Raw genomic sequence first — 24,253 nt, 5'->3', positions numbered from 1 at the left:
TATGGGGCTGGATGGCGCATTGAGCACCCGAAAGTGAAGCCACCGGAAGTAAGCGGCCTTGTCCCGGAAGTCAGCCTTTGACAGTGCAAGAAATCGAACCTCAGCACGGTTTTTCAGTTCCAGTTTTGTTTTCCCACTTAGCATTTCGTCTTTTCGCCGCTCTCGTCTTTTTACATGGCAATGCCTACCTGTTGCGGCGTCAACTGAACGAGGAGACCGCGAAGTCTTCGATAAAGACGTCTAAAAAATAAGGGTCCATTGCATCGCATTGGGACGACACTAGCAGACGACAGGACGTCGCTACACACAGCAAGTATGGAGCTTCGCCTGTTCAACTCTGTGCCGTTTCGTTGCGCTAGCTTCGCCAACTCTGCTCTTTACTGCGATGCTTGTTACTACGCTCAAGCCCAAGTTATGCTATCAATGGGGAATAAATATAAGAAAGAATAGGCGGTAACATTCACCAGGCAACTGACTTTGCAGCGACCATTTCACCGAATTCTGTTTAGACCGAACCGGAGTGAGGGCTAGGGTACTATCTAGTGAGGTGTCGATGGTCTTCGGTTGGTTTACATTAGCGCCTCCAAAAGGTATGGTACTGCTTTTTCGACGGAGCGTGTCATGTACTGTTTCGTATTGTAGCAAGTCAAGCCTGAATGGGCTTTAATTCGTTGTGCTTGGTGTAATTGACTTCCAACAGCGCTTCTCACGCGCACTGCAGCATTCGTCTTTCTTGTCAGTCGTTCATCTCGCGCCGTGCGCCTTTTCTTTGCTGCACGAAAATTCGGTTTTAAGATGACCTAGCGTCATCGTCATTCCACTACTTCTCCTTTACGCTCGGAAGACAAGAAACAGACAAGAACATAGTGCCACACTTATTTTAGACATTCGAACGGCGCCCCCGTGCATAGAGTTTCTTACTACTACCTAGAGGGAAAGCTGGCGGCGCTGCACTTCAGCCAACATGGACGCTCAAAGCATCATGGGGCGGTGAGCTACTTGTTGCGGCACAGTCGTAGTTTTTCGGGAACACAGAGTGGCAGTACTAAGGCGTTTCATTCCGAAAACGTAGTTCGTGTGTGCGCAGACGACTTTCGCGCGAACGCAGTGTGCAAAAACCATAGTAGTGAAGACGCGACGACACACGACGCCAATAAAAGGTTTTACTCTTCCGAAATACCATTAAAAAACCTCTTAAAGTATCTAAACAACAACATTTTTTTTGTAAACATATTTACTTTTAAAAGTGCGCCTGTTAATTACGAAATATTAGTTTTTTTAGTGTTCATCACTTGGCCAATAGGAAAGCTAGTCATGTCTTATTTTAGGCAAACTTTGCACTTAAATGCTTTTCTGCTCGTTTGTTGCAATCATTAGACAAGATATTGAATGTTAGGACGTTTGTAGCTATCAAAGAGCTTTATTTTTTTATTATTTTTTGGCCAAAAGTTACAGTTCCGCAACAAGTAGCTCACCGCCCCATGATGCTTTGAGCGCCCATGGTGGCTGAGGTGGTCACGTGGGGTCTCCATGCAAACTCCCATAGACGGCTTGCCAGCTTTCCCTCTAGGTAATAGTAAGAAACTCTATGCCCCCGTGCGGCCTGTCTTCGTCCTTTGCCGCGCGCCGGACTTCGTCGTCTTCTGCTCGGCTGTAGGGTCGGGCGGCTGTGCTGTGGTGCTCTTGCCAAGTACTGTTCTTGCAGTAAAAACACTCTACCGGCGTATGGTGACATTTTGGTGGAGGTGCTGGGTATCCATCCATGTACGAGGAGATCCAGGAACCTCCAGCGCTCAGCCACACCGACTGGACACGACACCTGTCCATAAGTCAAGCCGCCGCTTGAGAGGCTTAGCCCCGGAGTACAATCCTCTCACCGCGCCACCCCGCGCGATGACCTCCACGGCGGCCAGCCAGACCATCCAGCATTCTGTGAGTTCGCCACCGCTACTTCTCCATACGCCTCGTACGCCCGCGGCGTTTCATGGTTACAAGTTTGGGGATGTGCATGGCTGGTTGGACGGGTACGACAAAGTCGCTGAATTTAATCTGTGGGACGGGGACCGCAAGCTTCGGAACTTCTGTTTTGCCCTGCAGGACGCCGCCAAGACATGGTTCGAAAACCACGAGTCCGCCATCCACACCTGGCGAGGCTTCCGGCGGCAGTTGCTGGATACGTTCAGCAGCAACGAACGGAAAGAGCGTGCTGGATTGGCCCTGCAATCAAGAGCGCAGCAGCCAAAGAAGAGCGTGGCGATGTGCATGGAGGACATGATCCGGCTTTTCAACCGCGCTGATTCTTCGATGTCGGAAGCCAAGAGGTGCGCCATCTGATGCGGGGAGTGAAAGAGCAGCTGTTCGTCGCGCTCGTGCGCGATCCTCCGGCTACAGTCGCCGATTTTGCCAGGGAAGCGGCAGGCATGGAGCACGCCCTGCAACAGCGGTTTGCGCACTACGGCCGTCCCGCAAACATCACTGCGGTGGAGTGCCACATGCCGAAGCCCGTGGACGAGAATGCCACCCTCCATGAGCTCATCAGAAGTATTGTCCGCGAAGACCTGCAGAAGCTTCGCTCTGTGGAGCAGCCTCCCAGTGTTGCCGCCATTTCGGATGCTGTTCGTGACGAGATACGCCGTACGGTGCAGCCAATTCCACCTCCCCAACCGCCAGCACCGTATGTCATGACATACAGCGAAGCATTGCGCAGGCCTGCGCCACCACCACCGGCGTTCTACTCTCCTGCCCCTACCGCACCGTCCCACCGATTCCCGTATGTGACAGCGCTACCAGACGACCGCCCACCCGTCACCAAGGCAAAGATATGGCGCACGCCGAACGACACGCCCCTGTGCTTTCACTGCAGCGAAGCAGGCCACATCCGTCGTCACTGTCCGTACCGCCGGATTGGCCTGCGCGGCCTTTCGCCAGACGTACCCCCGCCACGCTATGGTGAACGACCATCGACCAGTACCTGGAGGCCAACGTCCCGCCTGCGTCCACTGTCCAACGTCAGTCCGGGTCACCGTCGCCTCGACGGTTGTCTTCACGAACACGCCAGTCCTACGTCCGGCAGTCCTCCAGCCCACGCGGGGAAAACGGGCCGCCGTCACTAGTCATAATGACGAACATCCTCCGCTCACAGACGTTAGCATGCGACCCGACCTCCGACCCCACGCCCCGACGACCTTTCGGCACACAGAGACGCCTTCAACTGACGCTTCAATTGGGTAACCCGAACGACCCCTAAGTCCGACGACCTTTCGACGAACAGAGACGCCTCCGCTTGACGCCCCAACTCGATGGCGAGAACGACCCCCTAGTCCGACCTCCTACACACAGCATTTTCCTGAAGGTGACCAAGCTTCGGCTGAAATCCCGATCGTCGTTGATGGCTGCCACATGACGGCTCTAGTAGTTACCGGCGCCGATTTCTCCGTCACTAGTCGTGCTCTGTTGACTGTCCTGAGGAAAGTTCTGACACCTTGCCTGGAACGCATATCCGGAGAGCTGGAGGCCATCTGGTGACACCGCTTGGCGTCTGCACCGCTAGAATAGAGATTCACTGGCTGTTTCGCTGTGTTGACTCAGTGCTCGAAGGACCTAATCCTCGGATTTGATTTTCTTCGGGAACACGGTGCGATAATCAATCTCCGCGAACTTTTTGTGACGTTCTCAATTCAGTGTGCCATCGCCGACAGTTTGTTTATTACGGTGGAGTGCTCCAACTCATTTACGCCTCACGGGATTGCGGACGCTAACCTGTTGTTAATGTTGAGCCAACAAGTCTGCGTTAATTGGGCGGGGTGTCGTTTCGCTCCAACTCCAATATTTCGCTCCAAGATTTTTGTTACCAACTTTAGCACCGAATACCGCCACTTGCCGCAAGCAACAACCATAGCCTATTTCGATGAAAGTAATGAGTCAGTCGCCCACTGCACGTTATCTCTGTTCAACGAAGCCCATGAAGTGACGTCTGACGCACCCGTTATGGCTGATGTGAACCCTGACCTAACCGCTGATCAGAAACATCGCCTCGACTCTTTTTGTGACTGCTTTGCGACCTCTTCTAAAGTCCGGCAAACATCGGTCGCTAAACATCACATTGTAGTTGATGAAGGCGAAAGGCCTATACAGCACCACCCCTATGCCACCCTAAGAACGGGAGGTGATTCGGAGGCAGGTTGAAGAAATGCTCCGCGACGAGGTTATGCAGCCGTCAACAAGCCCGTGAGCTTTGCCCGTTGTGCTAGTCGCCAAGAAGAATGGCACTTGATTAACGCGGAAAATTGGGCGTGTTGGTACATGACTTCAATAAATAAATAGCAGCGCAAGGAGACAAGCGCCGTCCTTGTTGTCTCTTCTTGTCCTTGTCTCCTTGCGCTGCTATTTATTTATTGATGGCACTCTCTGATTTTGCGTCAACTATCGTCACACTTATTTTTAAGCGAGGCTTGTTTGCACTTCTTTTTATAACTTTCTTTCCTTTTTCATTATGCCTGATGGCAAACAGCTCGAATAAAAAAAAAAGACATTCTAACGGCGCCCCCGTGCGGTCTTTGTCCTTTGCCGCGCGCCGGACTTCATCGTCTTCTGCTCGGCTCTAGAGTCGGGCGGCTGTGGTCTGGTGCTCTTGCCAAGTACTGTTCTGGCTGCAAGAACACTACCGGCGTACGGTGACAATATATGTTTCATGCACATACTCCTTGGCCGCGGCAGGGTGAGACATGCATGACTGTTTTCTTCGGTTTCTCTGAAATTAGAGGGTTCTGCACACAATGCTCACATTTCTCGCGTTCAGCTTGCTTGTTCCTTTCATATTGTGACGAAGGGAATGGGTTTATTTACAGGATGAACGGGGATATGGGAGCAAACAGTAAAACGGTGAACGGCCAGCATCGAGCCAGTCGTTGTTGTTGTTGTTGCCTTGGTGGCATGGCACATACCCACGACGGGGGATTGGCCAGGGTTCAGTGAGGAGAGCCCAAAGAAGGCAAATTGGTACCAAGCTAATGGATACCCTTTTGGTCGAGCCAGTCCCAGTCTCGAGGGCGCAGGGAAGGAGAAGAGGACGACGAAGGGGCGCGCACTCGAGCCAGTCCCAGTCTCGAGTGCGCGCCCCTTCGTCGTCCTCTTCTCCTTCCCTGCGCCCTTCGTCTTCCTTCTTCACTTTCTCCTCTGCGCGGCCGGGCGTAAACTGCGTAGCGACCCGGCATAAGATCCGTAACAATATAATAGCAGACATTAAACGAGAACAACGCAAAAACTGAGAACGAAAGGGCGAAAGTCGCGACTTCTTGCATTGAAATACACAGCAGACACCCGACTTCCGGGACAAGCCGTCCAACCTCCGGCAGCTTCACTCGCGCTCGTCTCGGAAAGCGGTAACGCGGCATCCAGCCACCTAGTGGAGATCAGTGGTTCTGCGTTGTTCTGACTGACGCGCGAAGGTGGGCGTAGCTGGGGCGTCGCGTCGTCTGCGCAACGCTTTCCGCAGCGCCTTCCGTTTTGGCACACGCCTACAAGCCCGCATGAAGAAAAAAAAAAGAACTGAGGAGGGAGCGTCCGGCGACAGCCTTGAACCCTAGTCATAAAAAGTAAAAATAGTGAAAGGGAGAAAGTCGGTACCCCCGCCGTGGTCACGACACGAAATAGCCCTCTGCGTGCTCGCTTCTTCCTCAGTTCTTTTTTTCCTTCATGCAAGCCCCCCAAAACAAGATTTTAGTTAGTTCATGTATGCTTCAGCGAGTTCTGTGCGTATACCGTGTCGTGTGTAGTAGACGCTTTCCCTCGCTCGCACACTCGACCGCTCGACCGTGTGTTCCGAACAAAACCAACTCCCGGCCCTCCGGCCGTGAAAAGATGGGGAGGCGTAAAAAAAAGAGCATTGAAAAGGTGGCTCGCTAACTGGGGTTGACAAACAGATGTATGAAAGGATTCGCTCGCTAAAAAGTTTCGGTGGTCGAGCCGATCGCGCCTCTGGATCGTTCAGTGTGCGGAGAAAATGCAACGACGCCGTTTCGTTGTTGGCTGCTCACGCAGCGACTGGAGTCGAATCACGATCCGGCCCAGATTGCCAGGAGATTATGTGTTGAGTCGTGTCTGGCTCCAACGCATCGGCCTTCCTGACACAACGGTCAAGAATGTGGTGGTTTGCGGAAGACGCTTCGCTCCGGACGACTACGTCCACGACCCAAGCAACTGAGGAGAGGAAGGACGAAAAAAAAAAACGCGACGAAACACCGCGAGGAGACCCAAAGAACAAAATACAGTGAGTCGACCAACGCGTGGAGTGCCTTTCAGCCAGCTCCGTGTAGGCTTTGCTTTCGCTTTATTTTGTTTTTTAGGTTTCCGTGTTATTCGCAGAAGATATAGCCGCAAAATAAGCCCGCAGAAATAAAAATACGCGCGGTCTATTTGCTACTACGGATTACTACGTATTACTCCGCCGATGGCAGAGCGGCAAGCCTCCACGGGGCTCGCTGAAAGGCACTCCACGCGTTGGTCGACTCTGCCCACCGTACGGGAGAATTTAAAAAAAAAGGCGGGAGCCGGACCTAGCCGCTTTAATTGGTACCTGAAGGGGCATCTCTCCAATTACCACTGTCCGCCTGTCCTGTGAAAGCTGCGGCCAACTTATCCATGCAAACTTCTTAACCTCATCCGCCCACTTGACATTCTGCCGTCCCCTGCTACCTTTGCCTCCTCTTGAAATCATGTTCGTTACTCTTAAGGACCACCAGTTATCTTGCCTTCGCATTACATGCCCTGCCAAATCCCATTTTTCCCTCTTGATTTCGACTAGGATGTCGTTACCTGACGTCTTTGACCTGACCTACGTTCCTCTCTTTCTGTCTCATAACGTTACACCTATGATTTTCCCATGTGGCCAACATGCCACTCTATCCCACATACTCTGGGCTTGCCCTCGGGACTACCCTCCTCGAGGCTCGCAGCTCCCGAATCCAGACCAGTGGGAGGCCGCATTGCTCAGTTCCGACTCGGACACACAGATCCAGGTTGTGGCAAGGGCCCTAGAAGTCGTCGAACGCCACGGGCTCATGGTCACTTGATGGGGCTGTAACCCCACACCGTCTGCTACATTTGTCGGCGGAAATAAAGTTTATCCTCCTCCTGCTGCTAATACATGTAGCTCGATGCGTGTAGCTCGAGCTCAATCTAACTTCAACCATTTCGTTACTCCCCACATTTCTGCCAATAAGATGTGGTTGTTACATGCCTTTCTCTTGAGGAAATCGCCATTAACGACCTTCCTTTAGCGCCAATAAAATTAACTCGAGCTATGTGTTACGTTTAGCATCAACAAGAAAATATCTATGAGGCACCATAGCACTGAAAGAGCACAGAACGTATCACGCATCCTGTACGTCTCCGCTTCAAAAACAGAGTAACTCGCCTTTCCGAGCACCATAGCCAGAACGTGTCCCCCTTGTGACACAACCCTTTGGCAGTTATGGCAGCCTTCTGCTACCCTCCTTACACCCTGTGCGGAAGACATTGCAGTCTTCCATAAGATGCCTGTAGCAGCCGCTCTTCCTGGCACCCGATTTCTTTGGCCGTTTGCTCCCCACTGAGACTTTCAGCTTTCCCCACCTCCGGAGCACCAACACCTCACGCTCTCCATTACTCTTGGCTTGTGCTCCCAGCAGCACATTCGGGATTGGTTTTCTGTCAATAGAACCGCCGGCTGTTCTCTCAGTGCTTTTAGCTGTTCTCCTGGTGTCCGCAGTGCAGTCGATGTCGTTTGTAAACGATCCATCGGGGGAAAAAGTAGCTCTGCGAATGGGCGCCACCAGACAAAGCACTTCTGGTGTAGAGACGACGCCACTGTGCCGGTCTCGACACCAGATGTTATGCCTGGAGGCGCTCCCACGCAGAGCGTCACGGGTCGGAACTTGGAGGAGGGGGTGAGCGGAGGCTGTTACTTTTGCCCCCGATGGTACATGTGCGGATTAATGTCATCGTCTTTGTACTTCAGATTTCATCAGTTTTGTGTGTTCGCTGCATATCCTTTCTTATATTTTGCCTCGCGTGAAATACAGTTCGACGAAGTTCATACCACCATCTGGTGCGAGAGAGAGAGAGAAACAACATTTATTGCCAAAAACTTCACCGTAGGCGGCTGGGCCTCAGTGTGACCCTCATACAGGGGTGACCTCCAAGGCCCCGCTAACGAAAACTTCCTGTTTTGTCCATTCCTGCTTCATGGGCAGTTGGTGCCAGCTTTCCTTGGAGGGTGCTGGCAGGAGCGTAAAGTGTGGGCCTACCGTCGTATTCCCAAAGGATATGACATTGTGCTGCCAATTCCTGTCAATAGTAGTTTTGACAAACGAACGTCAGTGGTCATTCCGCTCTCCAGTTTATTCTACCCAAGCACCACTCCTGCGCTATTTCTCCAAACACGAGGCTCCGGCCCCGACTAGACCGTCGACGGATGCACATCCGGCGGATGCAGAGACACCATCCAGCAGCGCCCCCTGTTCGTCCAGCACACGGCTCCAGGTGGCCTGAAGCTCCTCCTCCGCAACGCTCCATAGGCGGCGCAGGCATCGCCACCCGTTCTCCTGGGTGCTCAGCACGTACTCGTTGCCGGGGCTCTGTCGGTACGCCTGCAGCCCCTTCACCAGGGACTGGCACAGGCGGGCCGCGATCAGGGTCTGCGCCCCGAAAAGGGCGAAACAAAAGACATAGTTTTTTGGGTGTGATCTTGATCAGGACCACGTTGTGTGCGCGGCAACTCTGCCACAAAAGCAGTACCGGATGCTGAAATAAAACTGGAAACAGGATGAACTGCGGCAAAGTAGAAATTATGACGAAGGACCGGAACATATGAGATCACCGGAAACTGAAGCCTGGAATCACGCCCAGGTTTCGCATTTTTAACATTGTTTTTGAAAGATTTAAAAAAAAATGAAGGAATTAAAGAGATGGGGGCCACGGACGACCAGACTTTTGCCGGACTAAAACTAAATTGAAAATTACGGAGCTTAACGCCCCAAAGCAACTCAGACTAAGGGGGACACCGTAGTGAAGGGCTCCGGAAATTTAGACCACCTGGGGTTCTTAAACGTGGACTGATATCGCACAGTACACGGGCCTCTGTTTTATGGCTGTTCTAGGAAACAAGAATTTACGGCCGATCAGTTGGATTGAAGCGGTGGAATTGCGACATGATGCTTTTGTCACTCGCCAATCTATTATACTTCTGATTCTGTTCAAATTCTGAGTTCACTTTCTTTCATTCCCCAGTATTTTCCAATTCTGATTGTATTATGATTCGGATTACCCAACTACGCAAAATTTGCCACATTGTTAGATGGCGGCGAGTCATCATGCCACTGCTGACGCAGTGGCTGCCGGAGTTAAGTGATGCGACACTGCTCTGGTAGGTAGCTGTTTCAAACACACCCACCAATGGGGCTTGCGAGACTTATAGGTAGCTCTTCCCGAGCAATGCGAGAAGGAATCATCATCATCAGCCTGACTACGCCCACTGCAGGACAAAGGCTTCTCCCATGTCTCTCCAATTCACCCTGTCGCTTGCCAGTTGCGGCCCCCGTATTCCCGCAAACTTCTTAATCCCATCCGCCCACCTAACTTTCTGCCGCCCCCTGCTACGCTTGCCCTCTCTTGGAATCCACACCGTTACCCTTAAGGACCAGCGGTCATCTTGCCTTCGCATTACATGCAATTCCCAAGCCCATTTCTTCCACTTGATCTGGACTAGAAATAGCTCCCGCAAGTTTCATTTTTGCACTCGTAGTTCAGGAGGCTGTATTTTGTGCACGTAGGCCTTCTGTTATCTGAATCATTTCTTTCTTAGCCGTTTTCGTTTTTGCTGAGTCATTCTTCGTCTGGAGTCTCCATCTTCTCCCCTAAGAGTTAAGAGGGGGACGGTTGACAGGTGGAAAGTGGAGATAGGCCATTCCCCCTAAACACCACCAAGGAAAAAAACGAAAAAACACAGCAATGAGGACAGGGACCCCAGGCAAGGTAGGTGTCGCTGCTGTTTATTTTATAACAGAAATAACAAAGACGCGGTTAGCTCACCAGTGTGTCTGGTAGCCTTGGAACATATTAAGAGATAAAAACATACAATAAAGCACACGCGCTTTTGTCTTGAGTGAAGAGTGTGCCTATTACTAAGCTTCAAATTAAGCCACCCCCCCCCCCCCCCCCCCCCCCCCCCATACACCCCTGCTCAAAAGTGAAGAGACAACGTGAGCAGACAGAAGAGCGTGCCAGCGCTTTCTCGCGGTGCAGAGCCTGTTTTAAAGATATGCATCGGCTGCCTAACCGGGTAAGTTAACCTGTCTGTGTACATAATTCTGCCAGACACGCCTTTATACACAGAAAACACACACCCGAAAAAGTGGCACAGCGCTACATTAGCGCAAACGCATTTCTCTATAAGAAGGAAAAGTTTCTTTAGGCGAGAACTAAGGCCTTGTGAAAAGGAGCACCTACGGAAAAAATTACAGGGAACACTTTAGCACCGCCTTAATGGTACGACGCGATAGCGTAATGGGTTATTGTTTGTATATGCGGAATTGGTCATTCTCGAATGGACATTCATAGATCCCTGGGAGTCCTGATGCCACTGCTGACGCAGTGGTGCAGCGGTCGGGCGATGCGCCACTGCCCTGCTATGACAGGTGCTGCCACATGGTGGGGACAAGTGACACCAACGTTGCTCTTACCGAACAGCCTCTCGCAACCAATCATTTAGTTGTCACCTGCAACGACGGTCAGTCTGCTCACAATCCGGTGCGCAGGTTGTGATCACGCTTCCTCCGTGTGATCACGCCACAATGTCACGTGACCTAGGCGGCCGACCTAGGTTGCTTCTCCGGGGATTTTTCGCTCACCACGTCGACGACGACAACGAAATTTCTGCGGCACAGGGGCGTTAATACTGTGTGTCTGGGGCTTGCGAGTGCCCCCTCCAGCGAGCATCCAAGGCTGTGTCTGTGGCGACAAGAGGCACTAATGCTGGGGTGTCTGGGCTGGGGTGTCCTAGGCCTCGTCACACTCCCCGTGCAGGGGACTCTCACCTTGAGCAGACTCACGCAGCCCCCCTCCTCGGGCAGGTGGTGCAGGTAGCCCGCGATGGCGAGTCCCATGCTCTCCTCGGGCGAACGCCTCCCCGCCGGTGCGATGAACACGTAGGTCAGCATCACGGCCAGGTCCAGCAGCCGGGGTCCGCCGTACACGCCGCCCCAGTCCAGCACTGCGTACACCTCGTCGTCGCCGTCCCCGGAGTTCTGCCCTGGACGCGTCAGCACGTTCTTCTCGTTCAGGTCCCCGTGCAGAACGCCTGAGCGCAGGAACGAATGTGGCAAGGCCTCACCGATGTGAACAAGGTCCACCTAAGAACTGTAGTTGATCCACGTGAGGCGTGCCTAACCACGTGCATACTGGGCACAAATCGCAGCCTCTACGGCTGCATTCATTAAGCAATTTGCGAAGCGTACGAAGGCTACGAATTCGTGTGAAGCACACAGCGAGAAGCTGCCCGACAAGCGGGTCTCGCTTTGTGGAACCTTCGGCAGCTGCGTCGTTTTCCCTTCACCCTGTCTGTCCGTCTCCTCCTCCGGTCCTCTTTTCTTGGCAGCCGCACGCTATCCTTCACCCACAGCAACTGCTGACGGAAGTCTGAATGTCAGCCTTGGTATAGGTAGTTACATATCGTGGTCAGTCGGTTTTTAAGCGAGCCCCTGCATTACATGACGTAGTCAGTTATTACTGTTTTAAACCATGAGAAGTTGCCATTGCAAAAATCATGGTTTGTACGGAAGGAGTATGGTCCTGGAAAATGGTTGTAACTCCCGTTCTAACACACCTATATCAGAATACACCGCCTCCATCTCTCGAAACAAAATCCGCTGCCGTGCCGAGCTTCACGTCTCTATGCGAGGACTGAAATAGGCGGATTAGAAAACGCAAACATAAAGAGGCTTTTTTTGAGATGCGTCACACGGAGGCCTGCGCTAAGAATCAGTTTGGGTGTCGCTAAACTGGAGCAAAATGACCTTTCCTCTCCGTACATCGGGTTTCTTGGAAACGAGGCAGGTTCATTTCTAAGGTGGGAATTCGAGCCAGTGGGACTGACCTTTTGAATTCATAACGCCTAGTCCTCAAGTGAAGGGGCAGGAAAAAGGGCAATAAACACATGGGAACGATACTAGAATTGGTCACGTCTATATGCACTCTTTTTGTCCTTTGTCTTCTCTTAAGCGCCAGGCATTACGAACTGAGAAGAAAGTTCACCTTTGCTCAAGTTGTGCAGTACTGTGTGTGTAGAGAAATGAACACAAACTACAACACGTACACTCGTACGACGACTGCGTGTTTCCCAACTTTCCCAAGAAGGACCCGGACGAAATATCCCTCAGCATATATAGCTTCGACGTGCATGCAAACTTCGCTTAGCATTGCGAGGGAATCAGTGCCCGGATCTTGACAGATCAGAAGAGCAAGTTGCTGGGCTAGTTGGTGCTGTTGCATCGTGGTGGAGCAGCGCAAAGGACGGGACACAAGAAACAAGGAAGGACGTACACAGGCGCTGTGTACGTCCTTCCTTGTTTCTTTTGTCCCGTCCTTTGCGCTGCTCCACCACGATCTTGACAGATGCTCAAGAATAAGATCTCACCGAACACCATCCCCTTCTCCCCTTTTCCATAGAGTGGCCATAGGTCGCGCTTTTCTTCATAAACTTGTTCATTCATTCATATTCAGGCGTCCGGTATAGGACAACGCAGTAATCATAACCAAGCCCCAAAGTGGTGCCTGTGGCGCCCGAAGTGTTGTGGACCGATCCGCTCGCACTCTAAACCTTGCACGTCCTCTGCATTTACTTTGAGTCTAGCTCTTCTCTCACTCCGGTGTCGGAACCACAAGAACGCCGCTGCTTTGCTCACTTGGTAGCCTCGCTCCTCTAATCACAGAATTACCGACTCCTGCTCAGCCCTGAATGTTACGCACCGAAGCCGGACACTAAAGCTTCAAGACTTGAAGCCCAGATCAGAGAAGGTGTGGTGTGGCTGCTTGATCCCGCAGCGCCGCGTTTTTCAAGCACGCCCCTCTCCCAGAGCTGCAACGGTTGGCCCGCGCGTCATCTCTGCGTTGTCAGACAGCGACGTTGCAAGCTGATGTCAGTGCCACATCGATGAATAAAAATGCTGGTGTACAACGAAATCAGCGTTCTCCAGACGCCACGTGTCAGCGTAGCATTTATACCGGATTCATATATCTGACTGCATGCTAACACATGGTGATGTAATTTGCAGGAGTTAATTCCCTTTCCCACGGGGCCACTCACCATCAGGCAAGTGCCGGAGCATCGGCTCCACTTCCTCGAACCGCGCCAGCACTCTGTGCACCAGCGCCCTGTCCTCGGGACTGTCCACGACGACGTCGACCAAGGCGGGAAGTTCGCGGACGCTCCACAGGCTCCAGGGGGTGTAGCGACTCAGCAGCGCCGGATACTTCCCGGAACCCTGCGGGAATTTCGACAGAGCGGGGTCGCACTGTGGCGCTGCGGAGAGTTGGAACTGAAAGCGCATTGCGATGCAACCCATGAGAGCGGACGTTCACTGGCATAGCGCACAGAAGAAAAATAGGTATCGAAACGCTTCCGGGAGACTGACGTGCCGCAGTGAAAATCAAATTCAGCGGATGAGCAAAAGCAGTAATGGCGAGGGTCATTTTTTTTTCGCCTATGTTATGACAGCGGCACAGTGAAGCGGCGCCCCGCCGCGTTTTAGAGAGACAGTACTCCAGAGTAGTCTCTCTGGCATTATATATCTCTTACAGAAATAAGAATTAGCTTTCTGTTGACGTTATATTGAAAGCTTATAGATACTACATCTATTAAACGAGAGCGCAGCGCTGTTGACCATTGTCAAGGTGGTGTCAATTTAATTTTACTAATTTCTGTACAATTTACATGGAACCGTACCTCTTGGCAGCCAATGTTACTAAGCTTAACTAGACCGAGCCTAATGTAGATATGCCGGGCGTAACAGGCCCTCACTAAGGACTCTACGCTTAGTAAGAACGAGCGCCTACTACATCTTTAGTCAGCCGCTCAAACTCTCCCCTTCGCATACGAAAAGAGTTCCAGCGCTAGAATGCGCTCTCAGTTCAAGATTTTGTGGAGGATTCGTATTTTCGCTGGTTTAAAAGTGGCTGTTTAGAAGGTCGGAAATAAAATAGGGATAAGAAAACTTGGCCTTCAGATGGAATTGAAGTCTTCAACCCACCCGTCCTAGGGAGGGCGAAGGGCAGAAAGTTGTCGCATTGGCTGAGCTCTAGAGCTGCCTCGCTGGTACCTGCACAATCAACTTGGAAGAGAAAAGCTACGTGCCAGCCCAGCAAGATCGATACATCTTTTCTGGTGCAACGGACATTTGTTCTCCAGACAGAGCGACAGTAGCATCTTTGACGAAAGTAACCGAGCAGCCGCGCCGGTGGCCGGAGCGGGCTTGCAGCCGAGCGATGGCGCTCCTGTCTTCGGCGCTGCCCCCTGCTCCCCGCCTTCGAGTGTCAACTGGCTGGCGTGAGCCTTTGCCTGCGCCCCCGCTCAGTATGACAGCACTCCGACGGCGCGAAATTGCTAGCCGCACACACTACCTGCTCACTTCTTATCATCCAAAGAAGAAGGACGAGAACGCGGGCTGACGTCACCCGGCTTGCATCCGCAGCCGGGTTCCGCAGCGCCGCCGCTCGGCTGAGAGCCCACTCCCGTTACCGTCGCGCTTGCTCGGTAACTTTTGGCAAAGACGGCACACAATAGGGTAACGAAAGGGCCAGTCATGCTTTTGCACTCGTTCTCAACTCAGCTTACTTTGAAAACTAAATTTCTCCAAAGAACATTTATCTACGTAGGCTAAGCTTAAAGTTATGGTTTCTGTGTTCATTTCGACTTACAGTACAACGGGAGCTGCGCCTACTCTTCCGTAAAATCCCGCATTCGAAGCGGTGCCACATTTGTTTCTCGACATTTCCTCCAGAGAAAAGTGGCGCCACCGTCTATGTGCGTTTCTCAAAGAGCATTTCATCCACCGCGAGAATGCCGGGAAGACAAGATTTCGTATCTCGCTTGGCTTCAGTGATGGCAGGAAGATGTCTAATGCAGCGAAAGGAACGGGGCGGGACAGCAGAGCAAGCAACGGGCGTTGTCCCGCATCCTCCCTAGCGCAGCTCTCGTCGCATGGAAGCCAACGGAGGCACAACCCTCTCGCAGCACTGGTGCGGTTTGGACACTATCAGGTGCTGGTCGTCGAGCAACGGGGGCGCAGCGTTCGAGAGCCGTACCTTTGTGCGCAGCACCCGGTGCAGCCTCGCCAGCAGGGCGCCCCAGCTGAGGCAGACGCGGTCGCTGAGCGGCCGTCGGTCCAGCGTGCGGCCGGGCAGGAACGTGAAGAGCCGCACCGCGCACTCCTTCGCCACGGGGCCTGCGGGGGAGGGGAAGACGGCTAAAGGCCGTTGTACGATCGTTTTTGGGCGGATCCGCCAGCGAGCGAACCGCTCGCTTTCGGCCTTCGCTCGGGCGTGGGGCGGAATGGGTGTTGTACGATCATTTTGGAGCTGGCGGACGAGGCGGATGGTTTAAAGCGTTCCGATTGGCGCGCCCGGGATTGCCGTCTGTCCAATAGCATGCTCCTGTTGGCAACCTAGACGGCGCGAAAACGTGGTCTTTTTTTGCTCCTCGGCGACCGGCACCTAGGCTGAACTTCGGCATAGCCATGGCGTGCCGAAGTTCAGCCGGCAACAGGACGAAGAACTTTGCACACGCAAAGGTGACGCCACGCGGCGAACCACGGAGATGCGAACCGGTTTCAAAGTGAATCGTCTCGTGGGTTGATGCCTTGATTCCCCGCTGTGCCCGCGCATTGAGCCGCTGCGAAAGAGCTTCCGTACTACTGGGGCACGTGATGGAGGGCGAAGAAACGGGCGCATGTACAGTATGGTAGCACTCGAAATTAAGGCAGGCTGTGACCTGTACATTTCCGCGTGAGCGAATTCGGAAGCACATATTTGCGGAATCTGCAACGCGTACCAATCCCACGGATGCCGGGATGGATGCGCGCAATGTCAAGACCGCATACTAGGGGTATTTAAAATGAAGGATATCAAATTTTCAGAAAGGAATGCTGCGACGGTCATACAATGACAAATGATAACAAATTAACTGACAAAAGAGATTATGAAGTCTGCATTTATTGGGAGAAGCCCAAAAAATAACTAAGACAGGTGGAAAATGACATTATGGAGGAACATGTACCAGTGAACAGCCTCAAGAGGGAACAGTTATTGATGGATGAACTGAGGGGGCTAATTAGAAGCACTGTCCCCATAATGGGACAGAGGTGTGAAAAGGGCCAGGGAAAGTACCTGAAGGCATTCCTGAGGTTATAATTGAAAAGCAGGATTAATGATAGCCATCATGGGTGAACTGCTGACACTTACTGGGAATTCTTGTATGCAGTGCTGTACAGTTGGATACTAATTACCGCACATGCATTTGAGCATTGATCTTGCATAGTGATGGAAATGGGGCAATAGCTGCTGGGTGGTAACTGGCAAAGGCCAGCATTCTGAAGTAAGAAACAGTACGTGCAGCATGCACTCCATACATGCGTATACACAGTGGTTCCTGCACTCTGTCGTTTGTTGCCACAAAATTGTTGCATAGGGTTCTCTGTGCTGCTGAATGATAGCAGTGATGTCGGGTGAATATGACTGTTGTTATTTTCAACTGGTAACCGTCTGTGCAATCAAACACATGCTTTTAGTGAGTTTCCATTGTTTGCAGAAGCAAACCGACATCCTGAGTGGAGTACTTTAACACAGACGTTGGCTACCTACCTACAACATAACTGCAAGTAAAAAAATAATGGTGCATTTCATGACAATGGTTTGCTGGATTTGAGGATGGTGACCTTGTGGAACACACATCAAACATCTGAGCAAGATGAAATTGCTGTGACTGAAATTTTATGATTCTGGTTCACATACCGCGTACCTCATGTATAGTAGGATAAAACTTAAAAGAAACAGCAGTTGTTAGCACTCGGTCATGGCCCGAGGCATCCTGTATTACTCCACTAACCAATAACAGTAAACAAAATAAGTTGTTCGATGTTTGACTTTATTAATCTATCCAGGTATCAGAATTCTAGAGCTTGTCATTTTTTCTTGTAATAAGCTTCTTATGGTAGTATACAATAAAAGTTTTAACAGCGGACTACTTTTTTTGGCGCGGAAGAATTCTGTGCGGCGATCCAGATGGCAGAGCTTCACTCTAGACATAAATTGAATCTGACTATAGTGTTCGGTGATAACATGTTCTGACAGCCAAAAACCAAAACTGAACATTGGTTGTTGGCTGAGCTTAGATGCCAATTCAATGCAAACAAAAATATTTGTTGTAGGTATAGATACGCATAGTTAACATGAAACAAAAAGAGACAACCCGCAACAAACACCTCACTGATACTGCCAACTGTCCAAAGCGATATCACGAACAGTGTATGCTGGACTGTCCTACACAAGAGGTGACGTAGAGCAGATGCCTCTGTGTGCTCTTAGATAAAAGGGAATAGTACCGAGGCTTAGTCCATGCTACTGCTTCTGACGTCAAGGTGACCTTGACAAGATTGGTTGTTGCATCTGTAGAGAGGGCATCTGCTGCTGCTGATGTGGACTGCTTGTTCACAGCCTTTAACAATGCTCTGTCATAGCACGTTAAAGAACCCCAGGTGGTCGAAATTTCCGGAGCCCTCCACTACGGCGTCTCTCATAGCCTTAGTCGCTTTGGGACGTTAAACCCCATAAACCAAACCAAACCAGATCATTTTTGCCCAGCTTGGTTCTTCAGCTGTGGGAAATCCAGCATCACCTGTATATCATTCTTCTTGTGTCCCTGTTCACTCCCGCCGCACTTCAACTCTATCCACATCATAGTATGTGTGGTCAAATGACATCAAACACGCCACTTTCTCTCATTTAAGAAAAGGTGTATGTGTATGTGTGTATTATGCATGCATGAAAAAATCAGCATATTTTAGCATGTTACCATCAGATATGAATGTATCTGTACATGAGGAAATTACAATGTTCCCAACCTTTACTAATATGGAAGATCAGTGTTAACTGCAGGTGTTTACAATATCACAGAAAAATGACGACGCAATAATACTGATTTCTTTTCTGATTTTTTTTCGTCATGTTTTTCACACCATTACGAAAATCGAAATAGAAATACCACTCAGTGGCTTCAAAGGGGATATGGTGCGCATCACTGTACTAAAGTGCACGCTTTTGTTCTGCAGTGACAGTGGGCAGGCCGCTTCCTTCTACCAGTGCTTCCTGAGGTGACATTGCAGTGAACATTGTGCAAACCAGTATGCAGCATAGTAAACAAGTGTGGAAAGTTCTGTTGAGAGCCAATCAATGTTGACATGCACAGAAACAAGGTGGCGTATTGTGCGTACAACCACAAAGCATTCTTAACTGTCCCATGAATCTAAAACAAAGTGGTTGCTCCGTATTTCAGAAAAGTATACATGTGCCATCCTCATTAATCCATACATAATTAGATAATGGAGTAAGTACACTGGCCTAGAGGTTAAGGAAATGCAAGAACCGATTTGGAAAGTTTACATAGCAAATATTGGCGGAGGCTAGGATAGAATGCTTTGCATAGTCAAGGGAACGGGAACTGCTTCATATTTTGCAGTTACCTCAAACAAACACAATCATATCAAGCAGAATGCGAAAAGTTAATTTTCAGAAATAAGAGCTATGATGTTTCAGGACAGAATGAATTGAAAAATAAGCCATTGAAGTATGTGTGGGCCATAGATGCTTAAAATCTTGAAGGTACGTCCTTTCTGATCAGTAAAAAATAATGAGAAATTTTAAGGGCAACTCTGATTCCCAAAGCAGCAAGCAAAAGAGAGAATCTGTATTTGTTAATCGATATCTGCACCACTTGTTATATAAAGAATGATGTCGTACTAGTTACTAATCACCAATTTCTTAGCAAAATATCCTTATTCCACTGCCAGTCTGGGTTGCAAGGAAACGAATTAACTGAGCCATCAGTAGTCATAAGGAAGTTGGAAAAAAACCAAGTTGAAGTCAGGCCAAAGGATGATGAAGAAAAACAGAAAGGCAGTGATGACTTTTGTCTTTTATTGCTATCTCTTTGCTGCAATCTGATGATGAGAGCTTTTAAGCTGAACCAATTGCCCAGTTAATACTATCCTTAGTACATGTGACTATATACACGTTACATGCATAAGCATACAGATGTAGAATTCTCACTGAGCCACATCATGAAGTCAGTGTGTTGCTCAGCTGAGCAGAACAGACAAGCACAAAGAGAAGCCTGGTCAACAACAGGTGGGTGCACTAATGCATGTTTAGCTTTGCAGTGAGCGAATGAAGGTAGCTAGAGCTAGCTTGTGCAAAGTTAGCCCAAATGCTACTATTGTGTAAATCTGCCCCGATATAGTTTGAAATAAATTATGAACAAAGTTCTCAATGAACACGTTATGCATAAGAGAGCATTGTACTGGTTTGCCAAGGTGACCGAGTGGCTGAGCACCATATCAGATCTATTTGTTTTCATATTTATCACACCTCAGTGGTCCTAAATGACGTTACTTTAGTAGTGAGCTTTAAAATGGTGTGCCAGGTAGGAGCTCAGTGAGTTCGTAATTTATAGCATGATTTCTGTAGTAACCACTTCGCAGGACAGCAAGATACACAGCCTTGTGGGATGCAAGACCGTTACAGCCTTCTGTGGCACGAACAAAAACGAATCTTGAAATTCAGTGGCATATGAGCTAAACGAGGCACAAGAGTGTTAGTGCACCTAGTGCACGAGAGACTACAAGTTGGGACTTATTAGTTGGGGACGTGTTGGTAAGGAGCAAAAAAAACCTGCATAAGATGAAGACATTCAAATATGCACTTTTGGTGCTGTCACACTGGACCTTCAAAAATGGCCTGAGAAAATAAAACAAGCGGCTCAGGACTGAACTAATTCAAGGATTCTAGTTAAGTTAGATTTGTGCCATGTGCCATTAGAATACACAGTACAATGACACACAGGGGAATTGAATGCAAGTAACTTGGAAGACGGTGATACTAACAACACGTCATGGTGTAAATATCCTAGGTTGTGGGTGGGTGTATGAGGATTATTAGGTATTTGAACCAGTATACAGTGAATATACCTTTATCGGAAGGCCTTATAAGTTGGCAAAATGTAATGCTGACAATAAAAAACAATATTACTGCATTCTTAGTAACATTAGCAAACAGGACAATCCAGGGCATGCTAATTGTTGTTTTGAACAACTGAAATGCTGGTATTGATTGCAATATGGCACACACCATATGGCTGTCAGTGAAGGCATATGACAAAACACTGAAGGGACGGTAATAATGCAAGTAATGAAAAGCTGAGGCCCAAAGGAGTGCCTTGGCGGATGTCCGAGATTGCAGGAAAAGGCAAGATGCATAAGAATTGGCAAGGGAAATCTGCTGAAGGCTGGCTGTTTAAGCTTGGATCCAGTTTAGAGCTATTGGATGCAAGTTAAAGCACGAAAAAACCAGCCTCACATAAATAGGGGAAATGCATGCTTTTTCAAAGCAAAGAACAAAAGCATCATAGGGGGATGTTGCAGTCAAGGTGCATGTCGTGAAGAACAAGAAAAAGTTGGCTATTGCAGAAATGTCTTCTAAAAGCTTGCCGATTTGAATCAAACAACTTAATGGGCCAAAACAATCTAGCAGGGTCAAGAGTATGAATGTGTTTGGTGATTTGCAGCACATGCCAATAACACAAATAGGGCCATAGGTGCTGGGTGATGAAGGATTAAAAACAGAGGGGCCAGGCTATAATAAGGCAGGAAGCTATATGTACAGCATGCACTAGATATGCCTATACAACCTACTTCCTCTCCCGTTGTTGCTTTCTGTAAATTTCACAGAACTTGATCATAGCGTACTGTGGGGTGCACCGGTGGCAAGTTGGCATGTCGAAACTGTGCTAAGGGACGACAACAGAGCAAGAATTGCTACCCTGTGCAGTGATGTTGTTACCATCGTCTTTGTTCCTAGCATAGCTTTACCAGCTCCACAGGGCTTATTTTGCAGTCTGCAAGTAGTCATGTCTGTAGCAAGCAGTCACAGGCAAATGAAGGTGGTAGCAGACAGACATATGCAAGTGCATCGACGAGATCTTCTCAAAGCTTCGATAATGGCTTGTTAAACAAAGTGCTGCGGCTGACCCAGGAAGCGCCGCTGAACAACCGCTTAACACCAATAAGGCCGATTTCGTGAGCAGCTCTGCAACAATAGCATTGCGAACACATCCAGTGATTTCGTGAGCAGCTCTGCAACAATAGCATTGCGAACACATCCAGTTTCGTACCACTGATCCCCGGATCGAAAAGGACCATGAGCAAAATCAACAACAGACACTGTCATTGCCTATGAGGTGCTTCAAGACCACTCTATTTTTCTGATTGCAGTGGAAACCAACATCCCACTTAAACTGAATACTGCCAAGCATTTGTCAATATTGACTTAACACTGCTAAGCAAAAAGAGAAAAAAAGCAATGGCAAAGGTTTTCTCAATATTTTTTTCTTCTTTTTCATCAAGACTCGTTATGCTCAACTTGCTCTGTGGTCAGTTTTGATTGCATAAGCTGCTGCCACACTTTTTTTTTTTTCTGCGCTACATCAATTGAAATGCTCATGAAAAACAGACTTATGAGTTGGCACATATTTGAGATTTGTACACTGTCAATCAGTCGTGATTGAAAAGCGGCAATGATTCTTATTTCCATGTTGTTACAACCTAAACCGAAATGGCTAGCGGAAGTGTTCAGTCACCCATTCATCACGCCGATATGTTTATTGCAGGCAAATGTGCGCACAGCCGGCAGGAAATAAAAAGAAATGACGCTCCCGAAAATACATTTGCACTGCACCGATGTTTTAACACAGGTTACACAGTTTCTCCGGCGAGTCGTAACCCGAGCACCGATCATCACAAAACGTACTGAATGGAGCACCAAAGCGCAGAGGATGGCGACATCGCTGTTGTCGCCGCAAAACAGTCCTACGGCCGTGCAGCCAAGCTCGCGTCGCGTCACGTCGCACACACGGCAATTCTCAAGCACAGTGCCAACACGAATCGCGAACAAAATGGTAACGAATGCGTAGCCAGCAACAACGTCCTGTGCACGCTTCGGTCGCGATCACTGCAACCATCGCAACGAATGCGACTAGCTGCACAATGCCACGTTCATTTCAGCATTCGGAAAGCACGGCGTGCGTAGTGAGCTCTCGAAGGTGCACATTTCACTGCCTTGACGTAAAAGCACTCGCTTCGATCGCAATCACTTTCACTACGCGGACACTAGTCACTGTGCTAGGCAGCTCATGCACGCACAGAAGTTCACCGTGAGCAGCTTTTGCTCGCCGCTGTGCGTGATGATCCTCGCAGGAATTAGGAACGCTTGCAGCAACCACAAACAGCTCCATATAAACACTTCGTGACACCGCCAACCCGTAGGTCTTGCGTCTGTTTGAAGAGGCGCTCTGTCAACTACATCAGCGTCGATTTCAACTCGGGAAACTGTCACTGCTCGCCGCTGCTGCACGCGGAGAAGTTCGCAGTCGCTCTGAACACTCGTAATATCAACATGTGGTCAATATAGTATGCCTCGCGGCATAGGTGCCATCTCTACAGCCACGACCTATGCCTCGCTCCCCAGTTCAGTCGACGGACGGCCATCTTGCCCGGCAGGAGCGGATGCCTACGTCACGTAAAAAGCAGCCAATCGCTGCAATTCGGTCGCCGGGCGGTTCGCTCGTCCGCCCCAAAGTTGAAGTTCACCAACTTTCCTTTCGCCTGCCGAACGGGGCGAATGGCTATTGTCTGGTCGTTCGGTCCGCCAGTCCGCCTGCCTGGCGGATCGGCTCAAAAGCGATCGTACAACGGCCTTAAGACCAGACGCACTACTCCGCCGCCGGTCGCCCACTCGCCAAGCTCTTTCTGTGGAGCTGAGTGCTCCTCGAGAATGACCGAGAGCGGCCTCCATTTTCTACAGCGATAGCTGTTAGTGTTACCCGCGAGACTTCGTCCAACTACGGTGTCACACTTCCTTAACTGGCATAGCCCGAGGCGCGAGCGTCCTCGATCTCCCAAAGCCGCGGAGAGTTCGCGTAGGCGTGTAAAGTTATAGATAGTTAGGGAAAGGAAAGTCTCGGAGTTGGTGGATGCCTGGACCATGCCGTGAGTGAAGGCATTAAAGCAAAAGTGAAAGAGCACACATTTTAAAAAATGGCAGAGTTTACGGTAGTTAGCACTTCGCCTTTCACGCAACCCCAAGCGTAGACGTCACATTTTTGTGCCTGTATATGCTCCTTTAACGTTGACCGAAAGCTGTCTTCATTACGCTGTAGTCTTTTTTCTTTTCTCGCGCTACCAAAAGACGCCGATCTCCTTTTCCAAGGTGTCATCAAACTACGTGGCACGCCTAGGCACTCTAAAAGTGAACGGGCTCCGACCAGCTAAGTACAGGAGACTGCGTTCGCATCTCAAGAGCGCTATCCCTCACTTCTTTCCTGTGTGCGCCAGTTTAAAGGGAAGCTGAAATTGCATTTTGCTAATCAGATTTGATTTAATGATTCGGATGTATGGAGTTTCTAGGTAAAGTATGCCGAGTAGTTTTGCGCTAGGATTTAAGATGGTGACGTAATTGCGGATCAAACAGCGACGATGTTCAGGCTTCTCCTCACTACACCGAAAGAGTGCGGAGAAACTCATGATCATATCGTTGTTGCCAAAATTTCAGGTTCCCGCTGCCTTCGTCCACATGCGGCCATGAGGCGTCCGACGCCGCCAAAGAACGCAATAGCGCCTTTAATCTCGTTAGCGTTGGTTCTCTTTCTTCAAGTAGCCGTTTCTTCGTTATAAACGTTGTGCTGCCGTACAATCACTGCGGGCTCTGCCAGGCGCTGTGCACTGTGGAAAAGCCTGAACGCCGACGCGGCTTTATTCGGCGGTCACGTGACCATTTCAAACGCCGGCACAAAAGGACTTCGCTTCGTTTGCCTGCAAGTTCTAAATTATAAACTCCTATAATAACCTCGCTGTATTCTAAAACCTGTTCAGTTGCCATTTAAAGCCACCATGCGGTG

The 24,253-nt window shown here is 49.8% G+C and overlaps 1 protein-coding gene across 2 annotated transcripts in view; it reads right to left on the bottom strand.

The window, feature by feature from the left end:
- Nucleotides 1–8,091: 8,091 nt before the first annotated feature.
- The window catches only part of LOC149325209 (hydroxylysine kinase-like), an 83,940-nt gene continuing 67,778 nt past the window's right edge, over nt 8,092–24,253 (bottom strand). For both annotated transcript variants that reach the window (XM_089563265.1, XM_089563266.1), the window contains 4 exons: nt 15,337–15,476; nt 13,340–13,517; nt 11,073–11,335; nt 8,092–8,675 (listed from right to left, as the gene is read on the bottom strand). In XM_089563265.1, coding sequence (XP_089419391.1) covers nt 8,406–8,675; nt 11,073–11,335; nt 13,340–13,517; nt 15,337–15,476 — 851 coding nt within the window. In that variant the 3' untranslated portion in view covers nt 8,092–8,405. The remainder of the gene's footprint in view (nt 8,676–11,072; nt 11,336–13,339; nt 13,518–15,336; nt 15,477–24,253) is intronic.

The sequence above is a fragment of the Amblyomma mixtum genome, chromosome 10, assembly GCF_055824585.1.
Source record: "Amblyomma mixtum isolate Tamu chromosome 10, ASM5582458v1, whole genome shotgun sequence".
NCBI lineage: Eukaryota > Metazoa > Arthropoda > Arachnida > Ixodida > Ixodidae > Amblyomma > Amblyomma mixtum.
Note: the sequence above shows the minus strand (reverse complement) of the source record. Positions and strands in the feature narration are given on the sequence as shown.